The sequence below is a fragment of the Eschrichtius robustus genome, chromosome 20 (genome assembly GCF_028021215.1).
Source record: "Eschrichtius robustus isolate mEscRob2 chromosome 20, mEscRob2.pri, whole genome shotgun sequence".
In the NCBI taxonomy this organism is placed as follows: Eukaryota; Metazoa; Chordata; class Mammalia; order Artiodactyla; family Eschrichtiidae; genus Eschrichtius; species Eschrichtius robustus.
Window position 1 is genome coordinate 65,953,421 of NC_090843.1, and position 20,685 is coordinate 65,974,105.

At 64.0% G+C, this 20,685-nt stretch overlaps 2 protein-coding genes across 4 annotated transcripts in view; one reads left to right on the forward strand and one right to left on the reverse strand.

The window, feature by feature from the left end:
* RAI1 (retinoic acid induced 1) overlaps positions 1-20,685 on the reverse strand; it is a 107,311-nt gene that overhangs the window by 5,181 nt on the left and 81,445 nt on the right. For 2 of the 3 annotated variants that reach the window (XM_068530899.1, XM_068530900.1), the window contains exons 3-4: positions 4,310-9,824; positions 442-535 (exon numbers count right to left, since the gene is read on the reverse strand). In XM_068530899.1, the coding sequence (XP_068387000.1) occupies positions 442-535; positions 4,310-9,808 (5,593 nt within the window). In that variant the 5' untranslated portion in view covers positions 9,809-9,824. Of the gene's footprint in view, positions 1-441; positions 536-4,309; positions 9,825-10,379; positions 10,546-20,685 lie in introns of those variants that run through there. The other variant, XM_068530901.1, reaches the window with a different exon arrangement.
* On the forward strand, positions 11,074-19,823 carry LOC137755598 (basic salivary proline-rich protein 2-like). Its single transcript, XM_068531793.1, has 7 exons — positions 11,074-11,099; positions 11,500-11,722; positions 12,864-13,057; positions 13,144-13,290; positions 14,412-14,567; positions 19,200-19,430; positions 19,520-19,823. The coding sequence occupies exons 1-7, from the start codon at positions 11,074-11,076 to the stop codon at positions 19,821-19,823; spliced, it is 1,281 nt and encodes a 426-aa protein (XP_068387894.1).

Sequence of the window (20,685 nt, forward strand, 5' to 3'; positions counted from 1 at the left end):
GGCTGTGCCGTGGAGCCAGGGGGAGTCTGTCTTGAACTTCCTCTCCTTCCATCTCACTCAGTTTTTGTTACTGAACTATCTTTTCTCCTTTTTCTCCAAGCCAGTGAACTCCTATTCAGCCTTTTTCCAAGGCCCGGCTCAGTAGCCCTGCTCTTGGAGGCCTGAGACCCTCCCCAGCTGTAGGCACCCCTCGGCAATGGCAGCTCACATGCAGCTTTCCACTTTGTAGCTTGTGCTTCTGGACACTCCTCCAGCAGGTGGCTGGGGACTGATGTGTCTCCTTGTCACCAGCACTGCCCAGCACAGGGCCCAGCCCAGAGACACGAGAAGGTAAAGAATTGCTGGGGCAGGAGAAGAGGGAAGCCAGTGGGTCAAGTGGGGCCAGTTGAAGGAGCTGTGCCTGCGTCCCCCGACCTTCAGTCCCCTCGGGCTGGCTCTTACCCGCATCGCTGGCACACGGGTAATGGTAGGTGTGGATGCATCCTTTGTGGCAGCACCCGATGGTGGCCCCGGCTTCTTGGCAGCTGGAACAAGTCTGGCGAGGAGAGAGGGAAGACAGGTGAGTCTGCAGCCGAGGGGCCCGGCCCCCACCCCTTCCTCCCAGGGGGCCCTGGAAAGGCAGCTGGAGGGAGGCTCAGAACGGACGTCCACAGGGTTGGCTCTGTGGCAGCCGCCGGCCTGGCACCTTGGGTGGGCGGAGCTCTTGGGGCGGGAAAACAACCATCCTGTGGGTAAGCCTCAGCATCCCGCAGGCCCGGGCGAGCCCTGGCTCAGCCAGCGTGCACCGCGTGACCTCAGCCAAGCAACTCAGCTCTTCCAGCCTCTTCCGTACAATGGGGACAGCGCCTGCCTTATGGGACAGTCGTGAAGATTAAATGAGCAACTCCGTGTGCCCAGTGGATGCCCGCGCACAGGGCCGGTCACCGCCCGGCTGTGCCCTCGCCTGCCAGCTCCTCCCCACAGCCTCCGGGTGGGCAGCTTTCATGGACGCCACTTCACTCCAGGTGAAGGTGATAAGTATCGTTTCCTACCCTTTCTGGGGGGGGGCGCAGAACAAGCACTGGACCCAGAGTCGGATGCCTCTACTCTCGGAGAGGCCGTTCACCCCCTGCCCAGGACCCAGGAGGAGGAAACAGCCGGTGTCTGAACGCGGGGTTCATGTAAACCCTAGGCCGGCCGGCACGGCAGCTTGCCCACTCAGCCTCTCAAAAGCCAAAACCGTGGTCTGAGCTTGGGGGCTACCCCAGGTTGGGCCCAGCTGCCTGCAGGGGGACGTGCCAGGACAGGATGGCCATGCCATGAAGCCCCTTGGAAGCAAAACCTGAGGCCTGGGGAGGGGCAGGCTGGTCCCCAGATCCCGCAGACCCCCTGTGCAGCGGGGGAGTGAGGTTCGGGAGGGGGACGGGACGGGAGGGGAGGGGAGGGGAGGGGTGCAGGCCCCCGCCCAGAGGCTAAGCCACTGAAACCAGTAACTGCAGTTCGTGACACACCAGGCACATGTGGAGGCCGCCTCCTCAGAACACCCCGATGGCGTCAGCATGACTTTATTTTATACAGGTGAGGGATAAGAGCTCAGAAAAGCCGAGTAACTTGCCCGAGGGCACACAGCTCAAGAGAAGCTGGACGGGCTTTGAGCTCAGCAACCCAGCTGGGGCACAAGCTGGCGGTCATGGTGCCTCACTGCTCGGGGTGGGGGGCAGGGATGGGCTCCTTCCCACGCCGGGGACTGATGGGGACCCCACCCCCAGCAGGTGGGAGGCCAGGGATGAGTCTTCTCCCACCCTTCCCGGGCCTAGCCTGAGAAACGCCTGGGAATGCTCCTTCTGGAGCCGAGCTGGGGTGGGAGCTACAGAATGGGGGCTGGGGGTCGGTCTGGAACATTCATTGCCTCTGGATGGCAGTTTCCTTCTGGTCAGCACTGAGCCTCCTAGGGCTCTGGGGCAAAGGTGTGATGGGGCAGGAGTGGCCCCCACACTGGGCCCAAGTGTCCCACCCACAGTGGCCCTTGATGGCTAAACAGTGACAGTGGGCTCCTCTGGTGACGGCCTCACGCCACCCCGCCTGCACCGAAGCCCCCAAACCCTTGAGACAGGCATTTTAGATGTGGAGAAACGGAGGTACGGAGAGGCCTCGGGCCCTTCCGACCCCAGCACCCACGTTCTGAGGTGTTCCCCTGGGTGGGTGATGGGGGGCCTGGGAGTTTGCGGGGAGAGGTAGCCTCTGGGCAGACTAGGAAACTGAGGTCCCTGGAGGTGGGCACAGCACGGCTCAGGGCAGGAAGGTGCGTAGGGGCCCCCAGAAAGGGACACGGAAGGAAGAGGGGAGCCCCCGAGGGCCTGCGCAGAAGTTCTGTTCGTGCAGAGAGCAGGGTGCTGATGGGGGTGAAGGCAGGGGTCCGGCCGTCCCCGCAGCCCCACCCTGCTGACGCGCTTCCGCGCCCCGAGGCTCCCGGAGGACGGTGACTTGCTGGGGTCACGGAATTGGCTCTTGGGGCAGAGCTGGGATTGGAACCGGGGTCTGCCTGACTCCAAGGCTGCACGCTACCACCGAGCTCCGAGGCAGAAAGGGCCTCGGCGGGCGGGCGGGCGGGCGGGCGGGCGGCCCACGGAGGTCTGGGCTTGTCAGTGGGTAGGGGCTGAACCATGACCTGGGAAGCCCCAGACCCCACCCGTCTTTTCAGGGTGTCCTTCAGGTGCGGGTGCTGCTTTAACGAGCCCCTCTGAGGCTTGCCAGGCTGCCAGCCCCCGCCTGGCCTGGGACCACCTCTCTGGCAGGGCGGCCGGTGACCACCCCTGTTCTGACCTTCCCAGGGATGCTCCCAGGGTGGGAGGCCGCTGGACCATTTTTGGAGGATGGCACAGCGGGCAGAGATGGGGCGACTGGGCCAATTTCCAGCTCCGTTATGTAACAGCCGCGTGACGCCAGGAAACCACAAGGCCACTCGGACCCCCGGCTTCCTCCACAGGCCAATAGGAGGTTGGTGCAGTGAGGTGAGACCAAAGCGCCTGGAACAGGTGACCTGGTAAAGAGGGGGTTGGCCCCCTGCGCTCGGACAAGGTGCAGAAGCAGTGCAGCCCGGCAGAGCGGGCCGGGGACACTTTCGGGAGGCCGCAGGTGGCCGCCAGCTGGCCTGGTGATCTGAGCGTTTGGTATTATCTTTTAATGGCGGGAGACACCTGAACCTATTTCAGAGCCCCTGGGAAGGAGGCAGTGATGAGGGAGAGAAGCAGACACACAGGAGGGAGGGGAGGAGACTGGAGGCGGTAAGGGTGAGGGCTCCAGGTCTTGGGGCTGCTGTCAGGCTGGAGGACCCGGCATGGAGAGGGTCAGGCACCGGAAACAGGGAGGTGTGGGCAGCCCAGTGGCACCCCCCAGCCCAGCACAGGGCTGCTCCGCGTGGCGGGGGCGGGGGGGGGGGTTACCCAGAGGGAACAGGTGGGACGGGCACAGGGCGGTGGGCAGGAGCACGGGCCGCAGGAGAGAGTGCTGAGTCCCACTCCACCCCCGGGCAGCAGGGAGTGAGGGGATTGGGGGGTCCCCGCGGTGATCGGAGTAATGGTCACGCTGCTGAGACAACATGCTAGTGTCATCCGGCTGGCCGCCGCTGTCACTGGCCCCAGGAGATAGTCACGGAGCACGTGGACGGGCCAGGCACGGCTGTAATAACTTTATGGGCGTGAACACACATAATCCTCAGGGCCCCTCCACAGGGGACTATCATGCCCACTTTAGAGATAAGAAAACGGAGGCACAGAGAGGTTAGGTTATATTCTTGGAGACACACAGCGAGGGGCAGCGCTGGGACCTAAACCAAGCCCTCGGCGACTGCAGTTCCTCAGGGGACGTTTTGGGGCCTCGCAGGAGAGGTTTCTGGACCGCCCTGCCCCGAAGGGCTCACGATCCAGCCAGCTGTTGCTGGAGAGGCTCTTCCCCCGCAGGCCCTGCTGCACCTCAGAGGCCACGGAGGCAGCCCCCGGATGTGCAGTTCTGGGGCCTGAAGCATCTCAGCGGATGAGGTGAGCAGGGGGTGCTGGGGGGCTTGGGTGGGGCGTGCTGCAGCCGGAAGCGGCCGAGGGCGTGTGTGGCGGGTGCGGGGGCCGAGCAGGCAGTAAGGGCCACAGTGGGAGGTCTGGGGCGGGGGTGGGCGGGTGCGTCCTGCCTCAGCCCGGAGAATGCCTCCGCGCTCCGGCTGAGCTCCCCACGTATTCACTTGTGATTGTGGTATGTTTGGGCCAGACTGTAGCATTAGAGAAATGGCCTGCCTGCCTGCAGAACCCGAGGTCCCCACCCGGCTGGGCTGGCCTCTTACCATGTCCACGGCCACCTTCATGGCCTCCTGCAGCCCAAAGAGCTTCCCGGCCACCAGGTAGACCCCGCCCGTCCACACGGCACAGGCCTCGTGCACCCAGTGCTCCTGCGTGTCCCCGCCAGGCTCTGCCGGCGGCTCCTTGCTGCACTCGTGCTTGCGGCTCCTGTCAGCTGGGGCTGTCTCTTCACCACCTTCCCCCCGACCGTCACAGCAGTAGCAACTCTGCAGCCGCCGGGACAGGCCCCGGGCGCTGGTGCGCAGGGAGCCCTGCTTGGCCGGATCGGCTGGGCCGTCAGGCCTGGGGGGCTTCCCGGTGGTGGTGGTGGTGGCGGCGGCGGCGGCAGCTGGGCACTCGAGGCCTTTGAGTGTCCTCTCAAGAGGCAGCGAGGCCTCCTCGCAGGTGCCCTCTGGCCGCACCTTCTCCTTGAGTTTTGGCTTCTTTTTGGGGAGGCAGTGTCCGGGGTAGTAGGGCCCACAGAGGTCCCCGAGGTCCTTGAAGTTGGCCGGGTTTTGGCAGAGGCAGCAAACAAGGCAAGAGGTACTCAGGGCCTTGGAGACCACGGGCCCCAGATGCATGGTGGAGGAGAGGGGCAGGGAGGGCCGAGGCTGCAGGATGGAGCCTCCAGGGAGCGTGGCGAGGGAGGCCCCGGCCGCGTCCAAGGAGAAGGAGCAAGAGGATGAAGAGGAGGAGGAAGGCTTCCTGTGGGGCTTGGGCTCCTCTCCGGGGGAGTTGACAACAGTGCATACAGTGGTGAACGCATCCCGCTTCTCCACCCGCACGAAGGGCGAGAAGGCGGGGGTGCGGCTGTCTGCTCGCAGCCGCTTGCAGGAGGAAATGTATTTGAGGCGGATTTCAGGCTCTGCGGGATCCAGGGGCAGCACCTGCTGCTGCCGCCGCCGCTTGGCACGCCCCTTACAGGGTGAGGTGGTGGCGTTCTTGGCCCGGCCCCGCGTCAGGCGCTTCCGCTTGGAATAGCTGCTGTAGTTGGCGTGGCCAGGCTGCTTCTGTGCCCTCACCTGGGGCTGGCAGGGCCGGCCCTCAGGGGGCTGGGAGGCCAGCCCCAGCTCCTCCGTCTTTGGCTTCTTGCCGCCTCCGCCAGAGCTGTCCTCGCTGCCCCCCTGCATGCTGCTGGCCGTCAGGAGCAGAGCTGGGCCGAGATGAGGCCTCTTCTCCAGGGAGCCTTTGGGGAGTCCGAGGGCTCCAACCCTGCCTTTCCGGCTTCTCTTCTTAGGTGCCAGGGCAGTGCCCCCAGGCAGTAGGCCCTCTGGGGACGTGAAGGCCTCAGTTTTGAAACCGTCGGTTGAGGACAGTTTCTTACTGTTCACGAGTTTGCCTTTTAAGGATCTGTTGGTTGGATTTCTGCATAACGGATCAGCCCCCAAAGCTGCTGAGAACTTCTGCCCAGTGCTCACGTTCAAGAGACCTTCTTCTGCCCCCAGTGGGCTGCCCCCTGCGCTCTTGAGCCCACGGTCCTTCTCGGGGAGGGATGGGCTCACAGGATTCCCGGGAGGGGCCCCTGGTGCTCTGCACGCGAACTTTTTCAGGCTGGGTGAGGTGATCTTCTGCACGATGGCCTCCAGCTTCAGGCCCCGGCCTTTCCGGGGGGGCAGCACCTTGGTCTTCATGGCCCCCTGGACGGACGCCCGTGAGGCCAGCTTCAGGCTGGCGTCAGGGGTCTCGGGGGGCGGCGGCTTTGCCGTGGGCTCACTGTTGCCCTTGGTGGGCTTGGCCTTCTTGGGAGACGTCATCCTCTTGAAGAGGGTGGGAGAGCCCTCGGCCCCCTCCTCCTTCGTGTCCCCGCCGGTGCTGCCGCTGCGTAAGACCAGGTTGCGCTTCTTGGTGGGGACAGGTGCCATGAAGGCCGACTTCCTCTTGAGGGCGTGGAGGGGCCGATCGGAGAGCTTGCCGCCTGCACCAGGCTTGGGGACCCTCGCCCGTTGGCCCGCCCTGCCCTCCTTCTGGGGGCTACCGGCGACCTTGAACGTGGCGGGCAGGTGGTTGTTGGCGAGGAGCTTCTTGGTGGCGCGGCAGTTGGGGAGCCGGCTCTCCGAGGCCCGCCGCCGCTTGCAGTGGAAGGCCTCCTGGGTCCTGGTGCGGGACCGGAGGATCATCGAGCGCTGGTCTTTGCCTGGTGCATCCGGCGAGTCTGTCTCCTTGGTCTTGGAGCCCATGGGGCTACTGTCGGAGGCCACGGGCAGGGCGGCCGGGTTGCTGGGGCTGGATGCGGCCTTGGGGGAGGGCTTCCCCACCCGCTTGCCCGACTTGAAGGCAGCTCGCTGCTTGCCTCCCAGCTTGTCTGGGGGGGCAGGGGTGGTGGGCAGGCCCGGGGGTCCGGGCGTGCGGGGCTCGCTCAGGGCCGTGAAGGAGCGGGTGCACATCCTGGGGAGCCCTTCCGAGGTCCCCCGGCCTGGGGCCCCCGCCCCTTCCATCTGTCCCTGGGGGGGCCCCGTGCACGACTCAGGGAGCAGCAGGTCTTTGGGCAGCGCCGGGGCCCTGCACGGGGAGTCCTCGGCCTCGGGCAGCCCCCGGTGCACCCGCCGGCTCCGTAAGCTTTTGCCGCGAGGCACAGGCTCCTTCTTGGCGATGGGCGCCTCGGGCACAGCGGGCTTGTTCGGCTTCTGGGTCAGGGAGGCTTCCGGCGCCAGGGCGGTGGGATCCCCCGGAGCCAGCGCCCCCTCGGGCCCCTCCTCCCCTGGCTTCATGTGGGAGAGGGAGGACTCGAACCAGCTCTGGACCTTGGACTCGGTGCCCACGGTGGGGCCCAGCAGGATGACGGCCTCGCCAGAGAGGGCGCATGGGGAGCCCCAGCCGGCCTTGGGGTCCAGCACCGCCTCCACCTCCTCCTTGCCACACAGCAGCGGGGCCTTGGGTGACAGTGGCTCCTGCACGCCCGGCCTCTGCTCGGGGCTGCCCAGGAGCTCGCACAGAGACGAGTACTCCTCCGCCTCCAAGTCCTCCTTCCTGCCGGCGGGCGGCAGCAGCGGGAGGTCCCCGAAGTCGGCAGCGGAGCAGCAGTGCCGGCTGTCCTCCAGCCACCGGTCGGCCTTGCCCACCTCGGGACACTGCAGCAGCCCGCCCGCCTCCTCCTTCACCCCGCCCCCCTCCTCCTGCTGGGAGTCCCGGGGCACCACGGCCTTCTCCCCCGAGGGCTGCTCCTCCTGGAAGCCCAGGCAGGCCGAAGCCTCGCGGGCATCCTCCTGGCCGACACTGTCGGCGGCCTTCCCGCCCTGCTCCAGACCCTTGGCGAGCTCGCTGGGGTGCAGCCCCCACCGGGGACAGGCGTCCCCCAGGTTCTCCTCGGGCCAGGCGAAGGGGTTGGCGCCGTCCGCCGAGCTGGCGGTGGTCGTGTCTGGGAAGCAGTCGAAAGCTGCCGTGGCGGGGTCCGAGGCGGCGGCCCCCAGGGTGGGCTTGGCGCCAAAGGAGAGGGGACCAGTTGTCTTCTTGGGGTCAGGGGTGGCGAAGCCCACGGAGGGATCTTCGAACAGCCCCGGGCCAAAGTCCTTGGTGCCGCTGCCCTTTTCCAGCTGCAGGGCCTCGGGCAGGGCCTCCTGCTCCCCCGGCCGTGGCCACGCACCCTTGGCCACGGGGTCCAAGCAGGCGCTGTGGTTCTCCAGCGAGAAGGGTGGCTTGCTGGTGTCCTTGGCCAGGCCGGGCGCCTCGGCCCAGACCTTGTCGGCCTTCTCGCCGATTGCCTCCTGCAGCCCCAGGATCTCGGAGGCCAGGTCCTCCTGCGCCAGGGCGCTCAGCAGCAGACGCGGGCAGTCCCGCTCGCTGGCCATGAGCTTGGAGAAGCTGTCCAGCGGCAGGCCGCCATGCAGGCTCTGGAAGGAGTCGTCGGACTTGGTAGACATGTCGTCGGGTGAAGTCACGGAGCAGGTGGACACGGACTCGGGCTTGGCCTTGGAGCCGCCGTGGACCCTGGCGGGGCTGCCGCGGGCCTGGCTGCAGTAGAGGAAGCCGCGCTCCAGCGGGTCCTCGGAGCCGCTCAGGTAGTCGGCCTCAGGCGGCTCGGCGTGCGTGGACTGGGGTGTGCTGCTCAGCGGCTCCGACAGCGGCGTGCCTGCCGGCTCGGCTGAGTAGCCACTGCCCTCGGGGCTGCAGTGCTGGCTTTTGTGCTGCTCTGGGGTCCGGGCCGCCAGGCTCTTGACGCCCTTCTTCTGGGGCACGGCCGCCTTGGAGAGCAGCAGCTGCTGCACGGTGTTGGAGATGTTCTCCACCTGCGAGGTCAGCGCCGTGAGGCTGTGCAGGCTGAGGTCCGACAGCAGGCTCTCGGGAAGCTTGTCCTTCTGCAGGGCCTTGCAGTTGGCGGCCTGGGCGTCCACGGAGCCGGCGGCGTCCGTCGGGGAGGGGTTGAGCAGGGGCATGAAGTGGCTGTGGTCCGCGAGACCGGCGGGGAAGGCTCCAGGGCCGAGCGGCTGCTGGTTGTAGGGAAAGTTCTCCAGGTTGGGCATCAGCGGCGACGGGGTGGAGCTGTAGGAAGGGGAGCGGCCCACGGAGCGAGCGGGCGAGTGGCTGGAGCCGGGGCTGAAGGTCTGGTAGTATTGCTCCGGGGTCCTGACGGCCGCGTCCGGCTGGCAGTAGCCTGGGCCTTGCTGCCCGTAGTGTTGGTACTTGGTGAGGTTTTGGTAGTGGAGGGCTTCCTGGGCGTGGTGGCGGCTCTGGAGGGCTTGCTGCTGCTGCTTCTGTGGCTCGTAGCTGAGGCGCCCAGGCTGGTAGGTGTGAAGGCTTGGGACCCGCTGGCCCGGGGCCAGGCCGGCGTTGGCGGTCAGCGGCCTGTCGTGGGGCTGGGTGGACGGGGCCGTGCAGCTCTTGTAGGAGTGGGCCCCCTGCCCGCCGCCCTGGCCGGGGGAGGAGTAGGTGGAGGAGACGGGGAAGGACTGGGAGTGCTGGGGGAAGTGGCTGCCCGGGGGGAAGGGCAGGGCCGAGGCGAGGTCGTTCTGGGGCTTCTGCCTTTGGAGCTTGGGGTACGCCAGGGGCTGCGGGGGCTGCGGCAGCTGCTGCTGGACGTGGAGGGTGTGAGTCCGAAAGGGCAGCTGGGCGCCCTGCTCTGGGTACTGCCGGGCGGGGGGCGCTGCTGTCTTTTTCATCAGGTTCTCGTCATATTTGCCCACCGCCCCTGGCAGGGGCTGCGGCTGCGGCTGCGGGGGTGGCGGCTGCGGTGCCCCCCAGGCCTGCAGGCCCTCCTCCCCCGAGTAGCGGCCGGGGTAGGGGCTGCCGTCCTGGACGGCGTAGCCCGCGAAGGACGGCCTCCCCTGCGGGGCCTGCGGAGAGGACAGGCCTTTGCTGGCGCGCGCCGTGGCGGGCGTGCCGGTGCCGCCCTCGTAGCTGGGGAAGGGCTGCGGGCCGTAATAGTCCTTGGTCAGCAGACGCTGCCGGTCGCAGCTCAGCCCAGCCTGACTCGGCTGCCGGTAATTCTCCAGGCGAGATGTCTCCTGTGAGGTCTGCTGGTAGGTCTGCTGTTTGCCATGGAAACCACACCTTTCTCGAAAAGACTGCATGACTCGGGCTGGTTATCTGTGAAAAGAGAAAGGGCGAGAGGGAGGGAGGGAGGGAGGGAGGGCGGGGCGGGGAGGGGAGGGGCAGAGGGAGAGCGATTCAGACGAGCCATTTCCTCTCCCTCGGAGAGGCGGCCCCCCTCCCTGCCCTGCCCGCTCCCGCAGCCTCCCCACCAGCTGTGCACATATTGACAACTTCTGTGTCAGGGACGTGTGCTCTGTAATTCCCGCTCCGACAGGGATGGGTACAGGGAGGCCACCGAGGAGGGAGGTGCGACCCGGCTGCCCGGCGCCAGGTCACTGGGGAGCTGCCCCCCTCCACCGGCCGGCTCCCCCCTCCCTCCCCCACAGCCCTTCCCTGCCATTTCAAAATCATTTTTAGCAGGGCAATTCCCGCTCCCCTGGTCCCCTGGGGCTGCTGGATCCCGTAAGCTAGCCCCAGCGCAGCAGTGTTCAGGCGTGACCCAGCGTGCGGGGGGCTGGGGACAGCTTGCCCCTGCCCCAGAAGCCACTCACCAAGGCCTGGCGCGCCGCGCGCGCGCGCGCGCACACACACACACACACACAAACACACCTCCTCCATCACTGCCATGCCATCTGGAATCTGTCTGTTCCTTCCAGCAGACGCTGATTAGGGGCTGCCGAGCCACTGTAGGCATAAAATGTCCCCTCCTCGACTCCCAGGAACGCAGGAACGCAGGACGGCGGCACCTGCCTCCTATTTTTGATATCGTAGGTGCATAAACAGATTACGTGGCCCAGAGAGAGGCAGTGCATGCTGATGGGGGACAGGGCTGCGGTCCCTCCACGTGAGAGGCAGCCCTGGGCCTCCTGGGTGGGCGGGGCCTGCACGGGGTCAGGGCCAGGCCGAGAGCCCATCTGTTTATGATTTTAGGGGCCGGCGCGCACAGGGTCCGACCTGCCCCAAAGCAGGATCGGGGGTCAGGAAATGACCCTGGAGTGGGGGTGGGGGGGCCTTCAGGGCAGAACAACTGGATTCACGTAACAGGCCGGCTGCAGCGTCCGGGCTAATGGTCCCCCTGCCCCTCCCCCTCCCGCCCCCCCCCCCCAAGACCCTCGGAGGAGGGAGGAAGGAGCAAGGATGCCCCAGGCTCAGGAGTCCTCACGCGAGGGCTGGTGGCAGCCTGCGTCCCCGGGCACGAGGTTTACGCACACCACGCTCGCCTGCACAGCCCAGGCCCCCAGGAGGGCACAGGGGACCTCGCAGTGCCCCGTTCCCAACCCCAAAGAGGAAGGGGTGGCTCGCCATGGGCTACGAGCCTCCAGGGCTCTGGTGGGGGGGGGCACAGAACGGGTGGGGGGGCAGGCACACGTGGAGGGAGACAGGGGCTCCCCCGAGAGGTGCAGCTCACCCCTTCTTCACCCAGATCCCACCTCCATGCCCTCCTCATGCGGTGGCCGGGGGGTGGAGCGGGGTGCTGACCAGGGAGGGGTCAAGCCTGGGGCAGCCGGGCGACCCCAGGAGCCCCGTCAGCACAGCCCAGGCCAACCTCCCTGCCCTTGGCAGTCAGCTGCCCGGACTCAGGGACTTGAAGCCCATGACCCTGGAGAGGGCTCGGCCCCTGCCCACAGGGCGGGTCACAGCTCCACGGCCATGGCCTCTCCCTGGCTCATCAAAGGTGCCCCGACACGGAGGAGCCCCCCTTCTGACCCACTTTAGTCCATCCTGGCAGCTGGAATCAAACACGACAGGAGGTGCCTGCTGTGACCCAGCCTTGGTTCTGGGGCGGCTCCCCGCCAGGTGGGCAGCCCTGCACCTCCCCCATGGGGCTCCCGGGGGAGGGGCCGGGAGGGCTCCTCCTGCCCTCGGGCAGCGCACACGGGCACTCCCTGCGGCCCAGGCCTGAGCTGGCAGGTGGAGGCCTCTGCTCAGGGTGTCCCCTGCGGGCAGGCGGGGTCAGCCGCGGTCCCCGCGCTCTGCTCTGCCCTCCCTGGCCTCGCTGATGAGCCCGGAATTCGCAAACCGAGGCCCACTCTGAAGGCTGCGCGTCGTGTATCTGCACAAATTACATTTCGGCTTTTATTAGTCCCAGATCGCTCTCATTTTCCCGCTGAGTATCTTGTGGATATCGTTAACATTTCTACAGCTTTTTTTTTTTTTTTTAATATTTTTTCGCATTCTCTGAAAATGCATTACCAGAAACATTATTTAAAAAGAGTGCTCTGACCAGCGTCCCCTTCCCTGTTTAATCAGTCCAGCTGCTGCATCTTTTAATTTCACCGAGCCGTATTACAGCAGGTTTTCCAATACACAGGAGCAGCTGGACGTGGTGAAAGCATCTATCTCTAAGAAAAGACAGTTCAATTAAAATACGAGAAGCCCAGCGGCTGGTGGAGAAGGCACGCAAAAATGCCACCCCAGCACCACCTCTGACCCCAGGCACAGGGAGGGGAGGGGTGCAGGAACAAAGGCCACCTCTCAGAGCCACCAGGTCCCAGGCCCCGCCAGCTCTGCCAGGAGAAAATGGGGCTCGGCCTCTTTAAGAGCTGCCTCAGGCCTGCCACGGGCTCTGTTGTTATTAATTATTATGATTATGATTAGTTTTCAAGAGCACTAGAAAAGGACAGGCGGGAGAGAGGCAGGCTGAGAGCTGGGGTGGGCGGCATCAGGAGGGGGGTGGAAAGAGGTACCCTTGGCAGAGAGATGGTGACCTCTGAACCCGGGAAGAGAGGTGGCGGCAGAGGGGTGCAGGCTGGGGGTCTGGCCTCTGTTCTGCTAGAGGGAGAAGGGGTGGGGGGCAGGGGAGGGCACCCAGTAACATACCTTCACGGGACTCCTGGGCCAGACCAGCCTCCCCCTCCCCCCAGACACTTGGTCAAGGCCACATCTCAAGTTCTAGCCAAACTGGGAAGGAAGGAAGAAGGAAGAAGAGAAAAGAAGGAAGGGAGGAGGAAGTCAGTCCTGAGCTCCAGATCCGCCAATGCTTCCCTGCTGACTCCTGCGAGCTGGCCTGCCCAGGCCCCTGGTCCAGGGAGAAACACAGCGCAAAGCTGGGCCAGGCCGCAGGGCCCACCCCGTGCCCCGGGACTCCTCTAGCTCAGCGACGGGTCTCCCTGCTCCCCTGGCCGTGAAAGGGGGCGTGACGAGCCCCACAGACACCCTCAGGCCCCAGGCGCGAGGCCATCAGCCCCCGAAGGCCTTCGGCAGCAGGTGAACCAGGGCTCAGCCGTGTTTTCAGGCAAAGAGCACGGCTCTGCGGTCCCCGCACAGGCACTGCGGGACCCGTTGGGGTGGGGGGCGGGGGCAGCCTTGCCCGCGGTGCCTGCCCACCCCGCGTCTGCACACTCACTGCTCTGACTGTTCTGCCCTTTTACAGAGAAAGGGGAGGCTCAGAGGGGCCAGGACCCGCGTGTGAGCCACCCACGGGGCAGTTCCTCGTGATGGGTGCCGCAGCGGCGTGGGGTGGGGAGGGAGATCCCCTCACCAAGAATTCCCACTTTAGAGGAAGGCCCCTTGGAGCACGGTAAGGAAAGGGGGGTGCCCAGGTCCCCTCTGCAACCTGCGTGGCCCCAGAAGCCGGGTCGGGCCCCACCCAACTGTAGGGAATCTACTCGTGGGCACTGCTGTCCCCTGGGCAGCCTCAGAGAGAACTCACTGGGCCCACAGCCTCTCTAGCCCCCAGGGCCAGGCCCCCGGTCAGGGAAATGGGCCCAGCATGGGCCGGAGGGGGCGAGAAGGAAGCTTCCATTCCCCAGCGGGGGCCCTGGGGCCCCTGGCTCCATCCCACTCACTCACCCAAGGTTCTTTTATGACCTGGTTTTCTGATTTGCAGCTGCAGGGTAAAAACTTTAAAACCCAACCCACTCAAGGCCTGGGAACAAGTAAGGAGGGGAAAAGTTACCTGGGTCAGGAGGCCGGGGATGGGGGTGTCGTGGGAGGAATGGAATGGTGGGACCACCTTGCGCCTCCCCATGTGCTGTGGGTGATGAATACTAAATAGGACACCTTGATGAAAATGATCAATCATTAGTCAGGCTTACTGCTATTCTGTGGGGTCTATTTTGAATCCCAAGGGCCTGGCCTAAATGGGGGGAAGGGGTGTTTCCAAGGACTCCCCAAGACAAGACAGCCCAGGGCCCCCAGGCCTCTGGGACAGGTAGGGTCCTTGGGCCAGGCACCGGGAGAGGTCAGCTTGGGGCAGAGGGGGCCCATCCCGGGCATAAGGAATCCCAGAGAACAAGGCAGCCCCCACCCCAAAGTACGGCCTCTCAAGACCACCCTCTGTGGGCAACAACCATCCTCGTTCACGGGCACCCACGGGAGAACCCCACAAGGGTCCAGCACACCACTCTCTGCAGGGCTGGAGGTCCTGAATATTCAGACAAGTTATGGGGTGAGAGGGGGAGAAGCAGTTAGACAGCCGGGCTCCTTAGCTGAGGCTAGGGACCCCGGGGCAGGGGGAGGTCTCGGGGCTCTTTGGAGGATGTTTGAATGGGGGGCAGAGGCTTCTGGCCTCTCCAGTTGTCTGGAAAGCCTTCCCTCGAAGCCCACCAACGCTGCCTCTTCCAAGGACCCAGCGGCGGAGACAGCCAAGACCTACTAAGCCCCCAGAACAAGAGCCTCCCCTCAGGGTCAACCCACCAGGAGGACGCGCTGCCCCGCCCCGGGCATCGCCGCCGTCCTGGGCACCATCCAGGCGCCGCCTGCAGAACTCTCAGCCCGGCCGCCTCACCCCTGCCCCACAGTGCAGTTTCTGGGATGTGAGGGTCAGCTGAGCCGGAGGGGCCCACGGTCCAGGGGGTGAGGGCAGATGGCTAGCCAGCCCCCTCCCCGCCGTGAGGTGTGGGGCAGCAAGGATTCAGCGCAGCCGAGCTGTTGGCATTCACGAGCCCTCCGGGGGAGGCTGTCGGGCCGGCGGGGGGCCCACCCCTGCTATCAGCTCCACACCCGTCAGTCTCTTGCGGACAGTGGTTGCCATTTTATCCACCACTCCCCAACTCTGTCAAATGAGGAAAAGAAAACGGGGGTGGTGCTGGATGCAGACAGCTAAGAGGGCTGGGATCAGTGGCCCACAGTTTCAAGGTGAAGGAGCTAGTCCAGAGGCTGGCATGGGGGGCTCCCCGGCTGCTCCATGCCCCGCTGGTCTTGCACGTGACTGCACACTGCAGATGACAGAGGATCTGTTTGCTGGCTTTCAGGGGAGGCAAAGAAGGCAAGGAGAGAGGCTAACCTCTCACCCCAGTCTTGTCCTTGACACCCCATGTGCCCCACCCACCATGACTTCCCGGGAAAGAGGATGTACCAAGGTGCCAAGCTGGTGGTCGGTGTGGCACCTCCCTGAGCCTCAGGGCCTTTACCTCCACTGGGAACACCATTCTCAGGTATCACATGGCTCCCTGGGCTCCAAGCCTTTGCTCACGTCACCTTCTCAGGTGGCCGACCCTAACCACTGTTTGAAACTCACACTCCACGCCCCCCCCCCCCCCCCCCCGCCCGCCCGCCCACCCACCCACTTCTCCAAGGTAACAAGTCATGTGGCTGGCTGGCTTTATTACTGCCTCTCCTCTTTAGAAAGTAAGTTCCACAAGAGCAGGGATTTTGCCTGTTTTGTTCGCAGCCATATCCCCAAGTCCCTGAACAATAACTGTTTGTTGAATGTATATTGTTTAAAATGTCACATGGGGGACTTCCCTGGTGGTGCAGTGGTTAAGAATCCGCCTGCCAATGCAGGGGACACGGCTTCGAGCCCCGGTCCGGGAAGATCCCACATGCCGCGGAGCAGCTAAGCCTGTGCACCACAACTACTGAGCCTGCACTCTAGAGCCCCCGAGCCACAACTACTGAAGCCCGCGCGCCTAGAGCCCCTGCTCTGCAACAAGAGAAGCCACCGCAGTGAGAAGCCTGTGCGCCGCAACCAGAGAAAGCCCGCGCACAGCAGCGAAGACCCAATGCAGCCAAAAATAAATAAATAAATTAAAATGTCACATGGGACTTCCCTGGTGGTCTAGTGGTTAAGACTCCACGCTTCCACTGCAAGGGGCACAGGTTCGATCTGTGGTCGGGGAACTAAGATCCTCCATGCTGCGTGGTGCAGCCAATAAATAAATAAATAAAATCCGAAGTCTACTTGTTGAAAAATAAATAAATAAAATGTCACATTATGAAAATATCCAGAACAAGGTCGAGTGGAGGTACAGAGCACATTTGGGTGGGGGTGAGGGGCTTGTAGCTACAGCTCCTCCTCATTCACTTGACAAAGAAGATCTCCCTCGGGCCTGGCAGTAACGCACCCATGAAGGGTGAGGAAGGGGGTAAACTGCTCTGGCTGATTGCTGCCGGTGGGAAGGAGGGCCCAGCGTGCCAGAGCCTCGGAGTGTTTTATAGAAAGAGGAATCTCTCATTTTAAAAAATGTTATCTGGGCAGAAGAGCTAAATAGACATTTCTCCAAAGAAGACATACAGATGGCCGATAGGCACATGAAAAGATGCTCAACATCACTAATTATTAGAGAAATGCAAATCAAAACTACAACAAGGTACCACCTCACACCAGTCAGAAAGGCCATCACTAAAAAGTCTACAAATAACAAATGATGGAGAGGGTGTGGAGAAAAGGGAACCCTCCTGCACTGTTGGTGGGAATGTAAATTGATACAGCCACTATGGAGAAGAGTATGGAGGTTCCTTAAAAAACTAAAAATAGTTTAGCAAGCCCCCTCCTGGGCATATGATCCAGCAAGCCCACTCCTGGGCATATATCCGGACAAAACTATAATTCGAAAAGACACACGCACCGCTATGTTCACAGCAGCACTATTCGCAATAGCCAAGACATGGAAACAACGTAAACGTCCATAGACGGATGAATGGATAAAGAACATGCGGTACATATATACAAAGGAATACTACTCAGCCATAAAGAATGAAATAATGCCATTTGCAGCAACATGGATGGACCTAGAGATTATCATACTAAGCAAGAAAGAGAAAGACAAACACCATACGATATCACTTATACGTGGAATCTAAAATATGACACAAGTGAACATGTCTACAAAACAGAAACAGACTCACAGACATAGAGAACAGACTTGTGGTTGCCAAAGGGTAAGTGCGGATGGGGGAGGGATGGATTGGGAGTTTGGGATTAGCAGATGCAAACTAGTATATACATAGGATGGGTAAACAAGGTCCTACTGTATGGCACAGGGAGCTATATATTCAATATCCTTGATAAACCATAAAGAAAAAGAATATGAAAAATATACATAGGTATAACCGAATCACTTTGCTGTACAACAAAAATTAATACAACATTGTAAATCAACTAGACTTCAGTAAAATTTTTTTAAAAATGTTATCAACCAAGTAAAAACTTTAACACCCCGGAGATCAAGAGAACTGGTCTGCGGGCTGTATTTGCTCACAAGCTCCTGGTGTCAAATGCAGATGGCACTTGGCCCGAGTGAGGCAGGGCCTTGTTGGGCACCTGGGGGATGCCTGGTGTGAAGGAGTGACAGCAGAAGCACCGGCCCCCGAACTCTCCCTGGCCTCTGGGAGAAGCCCTGAGGCCAGCACGAACCAGTTAAGCTCTGGATGGAACCAAAGGGGAAGCACTGGGGGCCTGCGGGAGGGCGGCGCTGGGCGGCTGCGGTCCCATGGGGCCAGAGCGATGGGGGCTGCGAAGGCTGGGCGGCGGGAGGCCCGAGGCCCACAGAGGCGCTCATAGCCTCCTTGAGAGCTCCGCCCCACCTTCCACGTTGCTGGGTCCCTGGTGGCCCTCATCAGTGGTAATTACGTAATTAATGGTCTAATGAGCCGGTTCACCTGTGCATCCCTCACTGGAAAGCAGCCTGATGAGGGCAGGGGCTTCATCTGTTGGGGCCTAGGCTCTAAGCCTAGAAACTGCCCCAAGTAGCTGCCTATTAAATGCTGCCTGGATGGGTGGATGGATGAACAGATGGGTCAGGGTGTGTTACCTGACCCTCAACACAGCCCTGACGACTGATGACAGGCCTGGAGGCCAGGACACGTGCAACAGCCAACCAGGAAGGGAAGATGGAGCTTATGCTCTGCCCTCCACAGCCCCCTGGGTCACAGCCCTCTGTGCCCGAGCCCACTCGCTTGTCAAGCCCATCTCTACTTAGCCTACAGCCTGCGCAGGGGCCAAGCTGGGCGCTGAGGATACACAGGAAAATGCAATGGCTCCTGCCCTTCCGAGGCAGACACAGGCGAGGCTCTGGGGGCGGGGAGAGGAGGTGGCCAGGGCAGGCTGGAAGGAGGGGGCCGCCCCATGGGAGGAGCGGCCTGAGTGAGGGTGGGGGCGGGAGGACTGAGCAGGTGGGGTGGCTGCAGTTACCGCCCCTCCCCCACCTCAGGTGGCCTGGCTGCTGCAGCCAGTGGTCAAATGCCCGCTGTCCTCATGGTACCAATCCCTGGCAATCCTGCAAAGTCACCCCCATTTGTCAGCTGCCTGCATCACTGCTCCCGGGGAAGGGCCACTCTCCCCCACTCTGGGAGGCCCACTGGTCTGTGGCCAGAGCTGGAGTGGGGTCTCCGACTTGTTTCTGACAGGGGCGCCTGCATCCCCCTCTACCGCCCGGCCAACAGGGCCAGCTGCTAAGAGCAGTGAGCCGCCAGAAGCCACTTTCTGCAGAGCATACTGGAGGTCAAACCTCCCCCCTCGTTTTGCAGAGCGTTACTGGAAGCCCAGAGAGAGGCAGTGACTTGTCCAGGAGGCCCAGCAGGGCTGAGACCCCTCTACAGCTCTGTGCCCCAGAATGGCCCCTCTGTCCACCAGAAGATGAACTCTGAGCTGGAGGCCAAAAGTGGGGGCCCAGATCCTCCTCCTGGACACCCAGTTTCCCAGGGGTCAGAGAACGCCCCCCTTCCTCAGCCCGGGCGGAAGCCTCCCCCCTCCCTTCTCTGCCTCTGACACCCCCTCCCTCTCTGCAGCATGCTGACAGCCCCTCCCAGCCCCGCTCCACCTGGGGGAGCTGGGGAATCGGCGCCCCCTCCCGCCCCCAGCCCCCAGGGGAGGAAGCGGCCTGTCAGGCCGCCACGGCGTGTCAAATCCTCTTGCTGCCTAATTGTGAGACGGCGGCGTTTAAAGAAACGCTTTTCTGGCCGCCTGCCACACCGCAAACTGCTTGGTATAATTTTATTATTAAGGAGAGAGAAAAAGAGGGAGGGGGGTTAGAAGAGAGAGAGAGGAAAGGAGCGAGAGAAGGAAATTGCTTAGTCCGAGTCAGCTGGTGGAGTATTCTCAACGCGAAAGCGGGCCGGCTTATCCAGTTGGCAAGCTGACTCCGCTAATTGCGCATTCAGCCTCTACTTAGGGTAATTGAAACGAAGCGGGGCCCGGGTCTGACAGTTAGGGTCTGCGCCTCGGCCGTTAACCCTTCCGCCCCCGCCCTCGCGGCTCCCACGCAGCCCGGGAGCGCGGGCGGCCGGCGTGTGCCCCAGCGCCGGCAGGGTTAACGCGCCTCGGGAGCCGGGCGCCGGCCGAGCGGGGGATGGGGACAAGGATGGGGAGCCGCGCGGGGTGTGCGGGGGCGTCTGCGGCCTCGCCGCCCCCCTGCAACAGATGTTTCAGGCGTGTAAGACAAAGGCAGAGCGCCTGCCGCTGCCGGGAGAAAATCCGCAGGACTCCCTCAGGGGCAGGTAAAATTTCACCTTCTGTTTGTGTTCCCCCCGCCCGCCCCCGCCCCCGCCCCCGCCCGGTTTCCCGGCCTCTGCGCCAATCCGGAAAGCGCCACCAAAGACGCCGCGCCGCCGCCTCCGCCGCCCAACCCGCTGACCCCAGCAAGGTCGCGGCGACCTCGGGCTCCGCCAGACGCGCGCGGGCCCCTCCTGGGGCACCCCCGGCCGCGGTCCCGCGATCGGAGGCGCCGGGAGCAAGGAAGGGGCGCTCTTCCCGCCACGAGGCGGAGGCGAGGTGGACGCCGCGCGCCTCCCTTCTGCCCGCGCTGGGACCCCGGGGGCTGCGCCCCTCCAGCCCCCATCATTCATCTCCCTGATTCCCGCTGTAGCCGCCCTCGGAAGTCAGCCGAGTGAAGCAGCTGTTCCTTGCACACTCCACTTGACCAAAGATGATGATAAATGAGGCCCGGGCCGCGTCGGCCGCCGCGAGGGGCGCGCAGGGCGGGGCGTACGGCCCGCACCCCCTCCCCGCGCTCTGGGAAGGGCGAGGACGCGAAGGACAGACGGCGACGTGCAAAATCAAAGGCCCGCACTCCCCTCCCGGCGCCCCGCGCTGCCCCGGCGCCGGCGGAGAGAAGCCGGGCGGAGAGGTGCGCCCCGAGCACCGCGGCCCAGGCGGAGACCCCCCTCCTCACGGTGGCGCCGCCGCCCGGCCACCCCTCCGCACCCCGGCCCCCGGTCCCCACCGCGCCCTCGCCCCCACCCCCGCGCCTCAAACCTATTAACGCTCGTAAATAATGAATAATGGAGCGAAGCTTCCTTCGGCCGCGCGAGGCTGCGGGCGGGGCCGCCGCCGCCAGCTGCGCCCGGTCCCGGGGAGGGGGCGCCCCGGCCGGGCGCGGGGGCTCGGGCGCGCGGCCCCGCACACGTGCAGCCGCGGCGCGCAGGCGGGCACCCCGCCCGCCGAGAAGGGGGAATCCCGCTCTGCCCTCCCCAACGCCACCTCCCCTGGAGTCCTCTGGCACCGAACGAGGCGAGAGAGCGCGCGCGAGCTTCTCAGCCGGAGACGGTTATTTTTAACCTGCTCCCCTTTCCATCCCAGCCTCTCGGGTTTGCGCGCCCGCCTCCCCCCCCCCCCCGGCCCCCCCCCCCAGCAGCCGAGGACGCGGGCTCCTCACCTCGCTCAGCGGCTCCGGACTCCGAGCGCCTCCCCCAGCCCGCGGCCCCCGCCCCTGCGCGGGCATCGCGCGGCGGAATCTCAGCCTGGAAAGGACCG

What these genes read in the sequence shown, in the direction of transcription:
- LOC137755598 (XM_068531793.1), top strand. Translation starts at nt 11,074, where the DNA reads ATGGGCTACGAGCCTCCAGGGCTCTG. An exon ending in TACGAGCCTCCAGGGCTCTG is followed by an intron (nt 11,100 to 11,499) that starts GTGGGGGGGGGC and finishes CCATCCTGGCAG; the next exon opens with CTGGAATCAAACACGACAGG. An exon ending in CAGGACTCCCTCAGGGGCAG is followed by an intron (nt 19,431 to 19,519) that starts GTAAAATTTCAC and finishes CAATCCGGAAAG; the next exon opens with CGCCACCAAAGACGCCGCGC.